The sequence below is a fragment of the Martes martes genome (genome assembly GCF_963455335.1).
Source record: "Martes martes genome assembly, chromosome: 1".
Lineage (NCBI taxonomy): Eukaryota > Metazoa > Chordata > Mammalia > Carnivora > Mustelidae > Martes > Martes martes.
In genome coordinates, this window is record NC_137888.1 from 146263217 (window position 1) to 146276718 (window position 13502).

Genomic DNA, 13502 nt, shown 5'->3' on the forward strand with positions numbered 1-13502 from the left:
CCCACCCATCAGCCTGGGGTCACCGGGGCATTTAGGTGAGAGTGGGCTACTCTGAGCCACAAGTGGGAGGCCTCCTGGTACCCCACAGAGAATGGACGGGCTCTGTCTCCCTGAGGTTTTAGTCACAGTAGTGGGAGCAGGAAGAAGGACAAGATGGTCCTCAAGACCCCTTCCAGGCCTGTGTGGCTGTGACCTTTGCCCTCCACAGGGAAGCAGGAGCAGATGTGCTCCTCGGCTGTCCAGACTGCTAGTTCCCAAACTTCCGTGTTGTACACTACACAAATGCTTGCTGAACCCAACCATGTGCCAGCCCTGTCCCCATGGAGCATACCATCCTCTTCCGTCAGTGACAGGACAGGCAGGAGTGACCCCAGAGAGGTCTACTGGGGCTGGTATGGTGACTGTGATGGGGTTTCTGGGAAGAGAGCCCCCTTCTTCTATGGCCCCCTCCTCTCCCCCTCTCCCCCCATGAGAAAATTGTGGAGGTGAGATGACCAGAGCTTTTCTGAAGGTCAGCGTGCACTTAGACCCACCGGCTATCTGCTGGGTTAGATGTGGGCTCTGACTCGGTAGGTCTGGACCCCAGCTGCTGACTCAGAGACCATACTTGGAGCAGTGAGGCCTTAAGTGTATTTAGGAGTCAGAACATGGAAGGGTCTGCAGTTCTCAGGCCCATCTCAGCCAACCCCTCAGTATTCAAAAGGAGGACATAGGCCCAGAGAGGGAAAGAGACCTGCCCAAAACCCCAGACCAAGTTTACCTCTGGTCTCACACGCTCCAGCCCAGCTCTCCCTGTATCCTGTGATCCTAGAGAGGCAAACCAGGGCCACCAGGGTCTCGGGGGGGAAAGATGAGAGCAAAGCAGAGAGCAGCTTGGGACTCACACGTGTGCTCTTAGGCGGGGGTGGGGGGGGTTGGGTGGGAGGCAGAGCTCCCCTTCTGTCTGGGCTCCAGCCAGTGGGTAAGGGTCCAGTAGGCAGGCCCAGTGATAAGGAGGGAAGCGGTGACAGGCTAGATCAGCACTGAAGAAAACTGACCAAGTCACCAAGCCAAGCATCCATTAAAGTGGGCTGGGCATGGGGCCAAGTCAAGGGCTACAGGAGGGCAGGGCAGGTTGACAGGGAAACAGAGGTTGCGCTCACCTGGCAATGGGCAGGGCAGCCAGGCCGCTGGCCACACAGGTACCCAGGCCACCCTAGGCCCTCAAGGGCCAAATTCTATAGCAGCCAGCCCAATTCCAGGCCCCATAGAGGGACTGGATGGACAGAGGTACTGATGCAGCTCTAGCCCCAGTGGGGTCAGCTGTGCAACCAGCTGAGTGAGATCTGCAGACTTCAGCAGGCACAGGAAAATGATGGGCTGAGAAGAAACCAGAGGAGGAGGACCAGCAAGCCCAGGAAGGACTGGGCTGGCTTCCTTCTCTGTGGCTGTCTCTGAGGATCCCTGAATGTTCTTCCAATCCCTCCCACCATCATGGGTAAGTGTGCATCTTCAGATAACCCCTCAGATGACTTCTGACCTCTGACCTCTGCCCCACCCTGGTCTGCAGGTTCTCGGACTCCCCCGAACAAAAAGGCTGGCAGGCACAGGTGACAGAGTTCAAGGCCCTCTGGCAGGCTGCTGAAGTGGAGCGTGACCGGCTCACCGAGTTTGTCAGTGTCCTGCAGAAACGGTAACACATGGCACCCAGGGACGAGCTATTGTGGGCCTGTGTGGGCTGGGGGTGTGACAGCCTGGCACAAGGCTTGGACAGGGACCCGGTCTCATCTGTGACTGGGTCCACCTTCCTGGAGAGTTCAGCTTCCACGGTGTTCGTCTAAAGTATTCCCATTCACTACTTGTCTGCCTACCTAGGTTTCCCACAGCCTTGGGGCCCTATTGTCACGAGTGCAGTTTGCCCTGTCCTACGTGTATTCTGTGAGACTGTCCCATGCATGAGGACGTGAGGTGGGAGTCTCAGGGGAGAGACTCTCTGGAGCAGTTCTATCAGTCAGATCAGTCCACAAATAATCAAAATCTCTGATGAACAGGACACCTTCCTCAGGGCACTGGGGGAGTTGGTGGGAAGACAAAGGCTTGACGCACATCTGAATTATAAAGAGCGAGAGTTGCTCATAGGTGGCTGCTGAGACTTCTCTGGGGAGAGGAAGGGAAGCACGTGGCCCCAGGCAGTGGACCAGGAGGCATAGTTTTCTCCAAGGGGCTGTTGACAGACTTCCATTCAGATAAATCAGTGCTCCTTGTTCAAGTGACCCTTTTGGCAAGAATTGCAGGTACTCAGGCCAACGCATGGCCCAACCGTGTGACCTCCACACTGAAAAATATAGAGGACACCACTGAGTTCCTGCCCTACCGGGGCATGCGGCCAGGGCTCTGTGGTGACAGACAGTAGAAACCAATCCTGGCTACGTTAAGGGAAAGGCAGATTTTGGAAGGTGCTGGCAGGCTTCAAGGGGTGGGACAGGAGAGGAGCCCAAGGAAGTCTGGGAATCTTGGGAACTGGATGCGGTGGTAGGAACCCGCACTGGCCCGATGGCTTCCGGTTCCTGTGCCAGTGGGTTCTGGGAGAGGAGGTCTAGCTGGCCTAGGTCGCTCACAGGTCCTTCCCTGAATGTAGGCCAAGCACCTTGATTGGAAGTACCTACAGGTGCTTACAGAGTGGAGGAGGGATGGCTTGCCAAAGGGAAAAACAGACTGCCGTTAGCAAAGGAGTGAGGGCTGCTGGGAAGTGGTCAATGGATGGCCAGTACCTAAGCAGTGAGAAGGGACCAGCTTTAATCATTTCTTGTGTGTGTATGTGTAACCCATGAAGACACGAATTGCAGACATACTCAGGGATAAGAGAAAAGTAACCTTAATTCTTTTTCTGTAACTGAAATATAGTGGCTGGTACAAGCCTCCAGTCTACCAAATGGAAGAAACATTCTCCGGTTTCCCTCGAGTGGCGCCAGAGTTTTGGGGGGTTTCGTGAACCAAGGTGACTCCGTTATATATTGCTGTATAACAAGCCACTTCCACACTTCGTGGCTTCAAACACGATGGTATATTCCTTCTCATGGCTCCGTGAGTTAGCTAGGGGATTCTAGTCCACATGACGCCCGCATGACTCACATGGCTGGGTTCCACGGGAAGCTCCATGGAGGTGCCTCGCTTCTCCTTTACTGGCCTCTTTCTCCACGTGCTATTCCCTCTCCCAGAGCCTCCCCATGCAGAGCTGGGATTCGTGGGAGGCAAGCAAAGCACTCAGAGCACAGAATTCAAGGAGGCACTCACTAGGGTCACGCATGTGTGATTTTCTCTTAGCTTGATCTTTTTGGGTTCACTCTGCTGCTCTGTGTCATTTTAGGGTGTGGGGGACCTAGTTCTCGGAGGCTGTCCCAGGCCCATGAGCCAAGACATAGGGCCTTTCCCACTCAGGGGCATTGCTGTCTCCTGGCGCTCTAACAAGAAAGCATTCAGATGCCCCCAAACCTGTTTGGATTTCTCACTCTGAAGCACAGGACCTGCCCTTCTCAGAGATCCCAGTTTCTACTCCCTTCTTTTTCTGTGGAGTCTGTTCTGGTCTTATATCGGGGAGGCAGAGTTTCCCCTTTCATACTCTGCCCTACCACTGCCAGCGGCCTCAGGCCCCCTGCAAGTCCCCAGTCTTGTGTCCTTATCCCAGTGAGACTGCTGTGCTCTGCTTGGGGGTCCCCTCACCCCCTCTCTTCGTGCAGTCAGACTAAAAATGACAACAGAGCTCATCCTTGTTTCCCTTCCCTCAAGTCTGTCTCTGGTCCTGTTGTCCAGTGTCTGAGAACAACTTATTTCTGATATTTTATCCACTTTTCTAGTTGTTTACAATAGGAGGGGCTAGTCTGCTTAGTCTGCCATGACAGAGATCACTAAACATGTCTCTTTTTGAAAAGCATATAATTGGCTTTGTTTTTAGTTTTTATTTTTTTTTAAAGATTTCATTATTTATTTGAGAGAGAGCGAGAGAGAAGGTATGTGTGAGAGAAGGGGGAGGGGCAGAGGGAGAAGGAGAGAAAGAATCCCAAGCAGACTCCCCGCTGAGCATGGAGCCCCACCTGGGGGGGGCGCTGATGTGGGGCTCTTTCCATAACCCTGAGGTCATGACCTGAGCTCAAACCAAATCGGGCACTTAACTGAACAAGCCATCCAGGCACCCCTTGGCTTTGTTTTGAAATTCAACCTGAGACTTGGTGCTTGATGAGATTTTAATCCATTTTCATTTTTGTAGTATTTGGAAATAGTTTGATCATCTCAATTAATATTTTCTATTTGCCATGGTTTTTCTGCTCCTTTTTCTCTGTTCTCCTTTCTATTTGATAGGTCGGGTTTTATTTCCCTCTCTTTCATACAAGTTTGGAAGTCATACATTCTATCTCTTTTCTTTTAGTGGTTACCTATAACTTTTTTTTTAAAGATTTTTATTTATTTATTTGACAGACAGAGATCACAAGTAGGCAGAGAGGCAGGCAGAGATGAAGGGAAGCAGGCTCCCTGCTGAGCAGAGAGCCCGATGCAGGGGCTTGATCCCAGGACCCTGAGATCATGACCTGAGCCGAAGGCAGAGGCTTTAACCCACTGAGCCACCCAGGCGCCCCTACCTATAACTTTTAACATAGAATTCAGCAAGTCTAAAGTCAGTAGATTTCTTTAGTATCCCTTTGAGCAATAGGATAGCCATCGAGGTTTTTGTTTTGTTTTAGTAATCTCTGCCCCCAATATGGAGCTTGAACTCACGTCCCCAAGACCAAGAGTCCCATGCTTTTCTGACTGAGCCAGTCAGGTACCCTGAGAAGTTTACAGTGTTTAACTCTGACTCCCCTACTTGTGTCTTTCACGTTACTGGTTTCTAAGATTTCTCTAATATTGCATTCTTCTTTCTAAACCCTCTGACATTAACCCTCCAAGTTTATTAATCTTTTTAAAAATTAGCCAGGGGCGCCTGGGTAGCTCAGTGGGTTAAGCCTCTGCCTTCGGCTCAAGTCATGGTCTCAGGGTCCTGGGATGGAGCCCCACATCTGGGTCTCTGCTCAGCAGGGAGCCTTCTCCCCGCCCCCCGCCCCCCGCCCCCCACCTGGCTCTCTGCCTACTTGTGATCTCTGTCTGTCAAATAAATAAATAAAATCTTTAAAAAAAAATTAGCCAGTGTTCACGTACCTTGGCCAACTCAAAAATGTCTCCTGTCACTCTTGCTTCTTGTATCTCAGTCTCCCTTCTGGGTTCAGCTTCCTTTTTACTGCAGGGCTTCCTTTTGTTCAGCTGAGACCATGTGGATGGTAAGCCCTCCGTGTCCTTGCTTATTTTGGAATCTTTATTCTGCCTTTCACTTGAAAGAGAATTTCATTTGGTGTAGAATTCTAGATGGTCGGGTACTTTCTCTCTGCACCGGGAAGCTATGACAGCTCACAGTCTTTGAGCATCCGCTGAGGTCAAAAAGAAATCTGCTGTCAGTCTGGTTGTTGTTCCTTCCTAGTCCCCTCTTTTCTCTCTAGATGCTTTTTCAGATATTCCTTTTGTCTTTGGTATTTGGAAGTCTCACTGTGGTGGGTCTAGGTATTCTGTCTCATTGTATTTCTGCTACTTGGGAATTGGTGTGCTTTTTCATTCCGAGGTCTTCAGTCAGTATATTGCCAAGGGCCTCTCTCCATGTGTTGACTCTCCTCATTGTTTCTGTCCTTCTCGTCTGAAATGCCTAGTCAGCCCACAGCAGACCTCCTTCTTCTTTCTCTGCAGCTCTTAAACCTCCGTGATATCTTGGGCTGATAACTGCATGGTTTCTTCAAATCTGCATTCCAGCTCCCTAAATCTCTTCAGTTGCACTTCTTCTGCCATGAAACCTATTTTAATAACTGTATTTTTTCACTTCTAGCAGTAAAAAGAAGCCTTCATGAGGAAGACTTCTCCTTGTATTAATTTTAAACTCACTCATCCCTTTAGAGTTGCTCTCTCGTCTTCATTACTTACTACCCTAAGTAATGTCTGTTGACTCCCCCTCCCAGTGAACAATTTCTCTATGTGGTTTGTACTTCCGTGTTATTTCTGTGAGCTTGTCTGCAGTGTTGTTGGTATATTTTCTTTTCCTGTGGGAGTTCTTGGGTTAGGAAAGTGCTCCTGTGGAATGGTTCTGCTTTTGTCTCTGTGGAGCTTTGGGGTTCAGTGGTCTCTGATTGGTTCTTTATGCTAATTTATTGGTTTAGGGTTTCCTGAGTGCATGAGCATTGGCCTTGTGTTTCAGTTTTCTCGTGATTGGTGCTTCCCCCCCCCCCCCCCCCGCACACTTAAGGCCCTGATAGACTACAGGCTTCCTTACCACTTCCCTGGCTTATGGGTGTCTCAGTCTTTTATTGCAAACGGGGCACTCTGGAGGCTTCCAGAGTCATGCAGGGAGCTTCCTTGCAGTTTGCTGCCTTATAGGAACCCAGGATCATAGCTTCTGCCCTCACATTGGCATCAAAATCCCTGCTGTATGGGATTGGAAGTTTTATTAGTTCTTCTATTACAAACGTATTTCTGTTATTGTAAAAAGCCTTCTTTCCAACCTGCAGTTCCCCATTCCCCATAGAAAAGAACTGTCAGAACTTCCAAAATGTTTTCTTTGCACATCCAAAAATGTACCTGCAGATATATGTATATACGTGCCTGGACATATGTGCACATATGTACATTTTTATTTCAAGATGAACTCATGCTAAACACATCTTTGCATTTTTGCGAGCGTATATCACTGTCAGTTTCTAAATGGAATCACTGAATCAAAGAATGTGTACGTTTAAATGTTCACAAATAGGAACGCCTGGGTGGCTCAGTTGGTTAAGCAGCTGCCTTCGGCTCGGGTCGTGATCCCAGGGTCCTGGGATTGAGTCCTGCATTAGGCTCCTTGCTCGGCGGGGAGCCTGCTTCTCTCGCTGCCTCTTCCTGCCTCTCTGTCTACTTGTGTGTACTCTCTCTCTCTCTCTGGCAAATAAATTTTTTAAAAAAATCTAAATGTTCACAAATAATGGTAGATTGCCCTTTTAACATAAATCCATTTGCATTCCCATTAATAATGGGAACTATCTGCATTTCCCCATACCCTCACCACTACAAAGTTTTATCAATCCATAACATGTTTCCAAACTAATAAAGGAATACTATTATCTCAGTTGTTTTGATCTACTTTGCTATAACCAAAAGTGGGGATGGGTATATTTTTTACATGCTTATAACCTTTTTAAAAAAGATTATATTTATTTATCAGAGACAGAGATCATAAGCAGGGGGGAAGGTAGAGGGAGAAGCACGCTCCCGCTGAGCAGGGAGCCTGATGTGTGACTCAATCCCAGGACCCTGGGATCATTACCTGAGCCGAAGGCAGATGCTTAACAGACTGAGCCACCCAACTGAGTGCCCCTGTTTATAGCCTTTTCTGTTAAATATCTATTCAAACTATTGCACATTTTTTAGGGAGTCATTTATATTTTTTCTTAACATCCATAAAGAGCTCTTTATGAATTATGTATACAGTATTATGTATGTAGTATAATATTATGTATGTTTGTCTTTCATAAAGGTCTTGTATCATTTATATTAAATTAATACCTGGGTAGGGGGACCTCCTTATCTGAGTATTCTTTGTCAGTATCCCCACACTTATAGTCCTCATGAAAGCAAAATTTTTACATGAACATATTCACGAATGATTTGCCTTACTTAATACCGTTCACTTTACACTGCCACTGGGTCAGTTTGGTCAGACTCTTGAACTCTAATAAAAATCAATTACAGAGTAAAATGACAAAGTAAAAAAAAAAAAAATCTGGTCTGTCAGAAGGTTGATGCACATGGTGTGAGAGAGCTGGTAAGAGCCACCCTGAAGCCATGACAAGAATCAAGACAAATTAGCCCATTTTGTGATCGAAGAAGAAAAAAATCTGTGAGAATCGAGACTGGTCCAAAGAGAATAACCAGAATCCCAATGGGAAGATTTGAGTAGAAAGTGAAACTGTGGGACACCTGAGTGGCTCAGTCGGTTAAGTGGCTGCCTTCGGCCTCAGTTATGATCCCAGGGTCCTGGGATCGAGTCCCATATCAGGTTCCCTGCTCAGTGGGAAGCCTGCTTCCTCCTCTCCCTCTGCCTGCTGCTCCCCTGCTTTTGCTCTTTCTCTGACAAATAAATAAAATATGAAAGAAAGAAAGAAAGAGAGAGAGAGAGAAACTGTGGAGGCCTGGGGAGGAGCAGCCCCAGACCGGGTGAAGGAGGGAGAAGGGGTGGCCCCGGTGTGTGTTCAGAGGAAAAGCTGCAGGACCTGCTGATAAATCGGAAGCCGCAAGCAGCAAGGAAGAGAGAGAAGGCAAGAGTGCTGCCCAGGTGTTTAAGCCAGGCAACCGTATGGTTGGCGGTGACATTTATCAAGATGAGGAAGGCACATTTGGGGAGGAGAAACCAAAGGTTTGGTTGTTCCTAAACTCTGTGGGAATCATCAAGTGCTTTCGCATTTGCTGTGGTGTTTGCTGTTCGTTTATTTCCTCCAGCACAAACAGAATACAAACCTCAGTAAAATGCAAACATCGCTGAAATACACGACAGAAAAATGAAAGCCCCTCCCCCCCCTCCGCTGTCTAGTCAGTAACTGGTGCACGTCCCTGTTGTCAGCGCATTGGCTGAGTTTCCTGAGCGCTGCTATCTATTTGTTTTTAAATTTTTAATCTGTTATAAAATTTTTAATTAGGTTATATTTTATGCATAATCTTCTGCTACTTCGTTCACTCAATAATGTATCTCAGACATCCTTTTCAGGTCAGTACATATTCTTTTTTATGGCTAAGGAGAATTTTTATTGTGTTAACCCACTATGATTTATTGTCCTTTATTTACATAAGCGGCATCATATTGTACGCGTTCTTGTGGCACTTGTTTTTCTTCTCTGATCCCACGATGTGGAGATCTGTGTTTGTACAAGTAGCTCTACTTCATTCTTTCTCGTGGCCAGAGCAGTGCTGTCCAGCAGAACTTTCTGCGATGGTGGAGATGTTCTATAGCTCTGCTGTCCAGTGCAGGGGCCGTTAGCCACATGTGGCTTGGATCACTTGAAATGGGGCTGGTGTGACTGAAGAACTGAATTTTTAATTATATTTCCTTTTCATTGGTTTCAGTTGAAATAGCTACCTGTGGACATAGGGCTGGCAGCCACTGTGTTGAACCCTGCCCTATTCTATCACATTCCATGGTATGAATATTTACCACTTATTCTGTATTTCCTCTATTGATGGACTTGTAGTTTTTTGTGGCGTTTTTTGTTGTGGGTTTTTTTTTTTTTTTGGCTTTTGCTAATAAAGTTTCAGGGAACATGCTTGAACAAGTCAAGTTAGTAGCTGATAACTGTGTTAGTATACAGCTTTGTGTTGGTAGTTGTATGCTGTTGATAATTGTCACCATTCTCCTTCTTGACTCTTCACCAAAGTGGAAGACCACTTCCTCCAACACTGTAAATTTCCAGACCTCCACTCTGATTTGCATGTGCGTATGCAACTCTTTGCTTAGGTTACATTTCAGGGAGTCCTGGCCTTCTAACTGAATCTTTTGTATCACAGAAGTCTAAAATGCCATACCTAGCCACAGGAGAGACCGAAACCCCAGCCTCAGTGAGATTAAACAAATCTTTCATGTGAAATGGCCAAATGGCAGTATATTCAAGTCCCATGAATTCATGATGGGCATATGGAAAATAATAATAAGTAATAACAACGAATAAAAATAAACAGAAGGCAATCACTAACTCTGAGAAAAGCAAAAAAATTAAATAAGAAAGAAAATGTGATCATTGCCATGCTCCATGTTTGAATAATTGTTCTAATGTAACTCCCTGTGGTAGACAGGATTTTTGTCTCCCACGCCCTTCACTCCCTGCTGTTGTGCCTGTGAACATCCTATGATATATGGCAAAAGGGACTTTGCAGATGTAATTATAGTTATGGGCCCTAAAATAGGAAGATTATCCTGGATTACCAGGTGGGCGCAATCTAATCACTTGAGCTCTTAAAAGCAGAGAAATTTCTCCAGCTGGGGTCATCCAGAGAGATGCTACAGAAGAAGTCAGATAGATTCAGAGCATGCTCAGGGTGTCTGTTTGGCCTTGAAGCTGTAGAGGGCCAAGGGACCTCTAAAAGATGAAAATCACCCAGCCAACAGCCAGCGGGAAACAGGGACCTCAGTCCTTCAACTGGGACTGAATGCTTTTAATAACCCAAGTAAACCTAGAAGTGGATTCTCCCCTAGAATCTCCAGGTAAGAGCCCAGGTCAGCCAACACCGTGATTTTGGCTTGTAGAACCTGGAGCAGACAAACCAACAGAGCCTGATGAACTTTGACTTCCAGAACTGTGAGATAATAAGTGCACGTTGTTTTAAGCTGCTAAGTTTGTGGTAATTTGTTACAGCAACAACAGAAAATGAATACACCCCCTACTATTAATTCAGCCGAAAAATGGTATGTAATTACCTTGGGAGGTGGAGGGATGATTCTGTTTGGTAAGGGCTGACTCTGTTTGAGAGGGCTAAACTCAAGCTAAATTCTCGTGTTGCGTGACAGGAAGTCCAAAGATTATATTTAAACCTTGAAAAATAGCAGTATGGGCATCTGTAGAAATACGGCAGTAAATATTCAAAGAAACAGCTCAAAGTGTTCTAAGCGATTGCTTCTGGAGAGCCGGAAATGGGAGTGGGGAGGAGTGTGAGCGGCTGGCAAGCTTTTCATTTTAAGCCTTGGAGAGAACTATATGATTTTTAAACACATGTTCCTATGTTCCTGCAGTAAAAATAAAGGACAAGTCACACCGCCACTGGTGTAAGACGCGCCCGCCTCTCTGAGAGCAAGAGCCGCTGGGGTGGGGGCTGCCCCTGCCTGCCCTGGGGTACAGCAGCCCCTCCTGTCTCATCTCCAGGGTGGAGGAGAGCAACAGCAAGCTTCTGGAATCTGAGAAGAAGCTGCAGGAGGAGCGGCACCGCAGCGTGGTGCTAGAGCAACATCTCGAGAAGATGCGCCTGGAGCCTGGGAGGACATCGGTCAGTCAGAGAGCAGCCCCCAGGAGCAAAACAGGTAGGGGCTGGACCAGGGGCCCCAGTGTCGGGGCGGGGTGGGGGCAGCCTTGCTGCTAATGGAGGAGCCCATCAGCAGCACCGCTTCGGTCCCTTGGAGAAGAACGTGGGAAGCAGAAGCCTCCATCAGGGTGGCGCTCTGCCTGCCCATGCTGCTGGGGGTCCCCTTTCCTTGGCCTCCTGGTCAGAACCAGGAGCCCCAACGGGCTCGCACGTGGCCCTGACCCGGACATCTGCAAACCCTTCCGTGGGGTGACCGTGCCTCCGCTAAATAACCTCAGCTGCCGCCCCCACCCCAGCCCTTAACCCTCTGCCCCGAGCTGAGGCTATTTAGAGTTGGTCCCAGGGCAAAGTTGGCCTGCGAGGAGGCCAGGGCAGCAGTGGCTGACCAGGAGAAGACCCTGTCTCTGCTGCTGGCTGCATTTGAGCAGGGATGAAATAAGTAGGGGTGATGGGGCTTCTCCATAGGCCTGGGGACGGGCTGCTCCATCTTCTGTCCCACCAAGCCCGACATGCAGCCTCCATGGTCTAAGATGGTTCCTTTAGCTTCCCCACCAGCAGCAGGAAGGAGAGGAGGGAAGGGGGGGACAACCTGCTCCTCACCTTTTAAGGGCATGAGGCTAACTGCCTTCATCCCCAGGGCAGATCCTAGTCACATGACCATGCCTAGCTGCAGAGGGAGATTTTGTTGTCCTCAACTAAAAGATTTATTGTTCTAACACGCTGATTAAAAAAAAAAAAAGAATTTATTTATTTACTTGAGAGAGAGAGCACAAGAGCTGGGTAAAGGCAGTAGGGAGAGGGAGAAGCAGATTCCCCACTGAACCAGGAGCCTGATGCGAGGCTTGATGTGGGGCTTGGTCCTAGGACTCTGGGATCATGACCTGAGTTAAAGGCAGACGCTTAACCCACTGAGCCACCCAGGCGCCCCTAACACAGTGATTCTTAAGGTGTGATCCCCGGACCAGCAGCATCAGCATCTTATGTGGCTGGGTCCAGCTAGGGGTGCAGGATGCCAGCACCGGAATCCAAGGAGGGAAGAATCTTTAGTACAGAGGGGCTAGACCTGCCTCCCTCTGATGTCCCCATCCCAATCCCCAACAGGCTCTGGAGTGGAGGTCCAGCCCCCACTGCCCTGCCTCTCCACACCGAAGTCTATCCCCCATCCCCTCCCCTAACAAGGACACTCAGACCTTGTCCCCAGCCCAGATAAGATCAGAATGTTCCAGAAACACATGTCAGAATGAGGTACAAAGCAGGAGTTGTGCACTTTTCCCTTGTCCCATCAGCAGGGCTTGAGAACTCAAGGGCCCTTCCAGTAGCTGCTGAGGGTCCAGGCTGGGGAAGGTCCCTATAGCTTAGCCCTGCTGGACCTTCAAGAATAGGTCCTCTAGGAATGTGGTGTTACTAGGCCTGGGGCTTATGTCCTGAGTAACCCAACCAGGGGGTGCTCAGCCACAGCAGAACAAACCATTTTGGTTCTGCCTAGACAGCAAAGAGCAGCTGCTTGACAGAAAGTGTCCTTGTGGCCTTTGCCACCTGCTGGCCTGTGATGTGGGCAGAGCAGCACTACTTCAGGGATTGCAGCACCCCCCCCCCATCTGTAGAACGAGGAGACCTGAGTCTGGAATTTGGTCCCTCCAATGGCAGTTCCACTACAGTGAGGAAGATGGATAATTACAAAAACAAAACAAAACAAAAAATAGTAAAAGACATGCTAAGTCAGATGGGGGCTGGGGCTGGCAGCAGAGGAGGGGATAGGAGGCACTGAGAGAGTAGCTGGTTTCCGGGAGGCCAGGGAAGACCTCATTGAGGAGCTGGCATCTGCGCAGACACAGCGGGAGGGGCAGGCGATGAGGCGTACAGATACTCCACAGAAAAGCAAGTGCAAAGGCACTGCAGTGAGAGCTTGGCTGGAGGCTTGAAGGAATAGCAAGGCATAGCAAGTGAGGCTGGCACGTGGTGAGGGGAGGGGGACATGAGGCAAGCTCAGAGAAATGACAGAATTCTGAGGAGGTGGTCTGATCCCTTAGGGCCTCAAGGTAAAAAAATGGAATTCACCCAGGCCTCACAAATCTCTGGAGGCAAGAACTATTATCCTCATTTTACAGATAAGAAAACCAGCTCAGAAAGGTTGATGGTTTACCAGAGGCCACACAGCAGGGGGTGAAAGCCAAGTCTACTGATGCCAGGTGATTTTCCCTGGGCCACACCATCCCTGAGAACCACGCCACCTCTGAGGACCTTTTCTGCACGGGTTTTCTGATGCCAGATGGTGCCCAAATTCCTACCAGTCACCTTTGATTTCTTTTTCTGAATATTCTGTGGCCTCTGGCCCTGAACACCATGGACCCCCTGTATGAATGTAGGGAGCAGGTCAGGGTAGGCCTTGGAGGCAGGGAGGACTCAGTGGTATG

At 48.6% G+C, this 13502-nt stretch overlaps 1 protein-coding gene across 1 annotated transcript in view; it reads left to right on the forward strand.

Annotated features, from left to right (window-relative positions):
* CCDC13 (coiled-coil domain containing 13) overlaps positions 1 to 13502 on the forward strand; it is a gene marked incomplete at its 5' end in the record, with an annotated part of 38989 nt that overhangs the window by 23590 nt on the left and 1897 nt on the right. Inside the window, 2 exons of the mRNA XM_080821134.1 lie at positions 1550 to 1672; positions 10932 to 11086. Of these exons, the coding sequence (XP_080677260.1) occupies positions 1550 to 1672; positions 10932 to 11086 (278 nt within the window). The remainder of the gene's footprint in view (positions 1 to 1549; positions 1673 to 10931; positions 11087 to 13502) is intronic.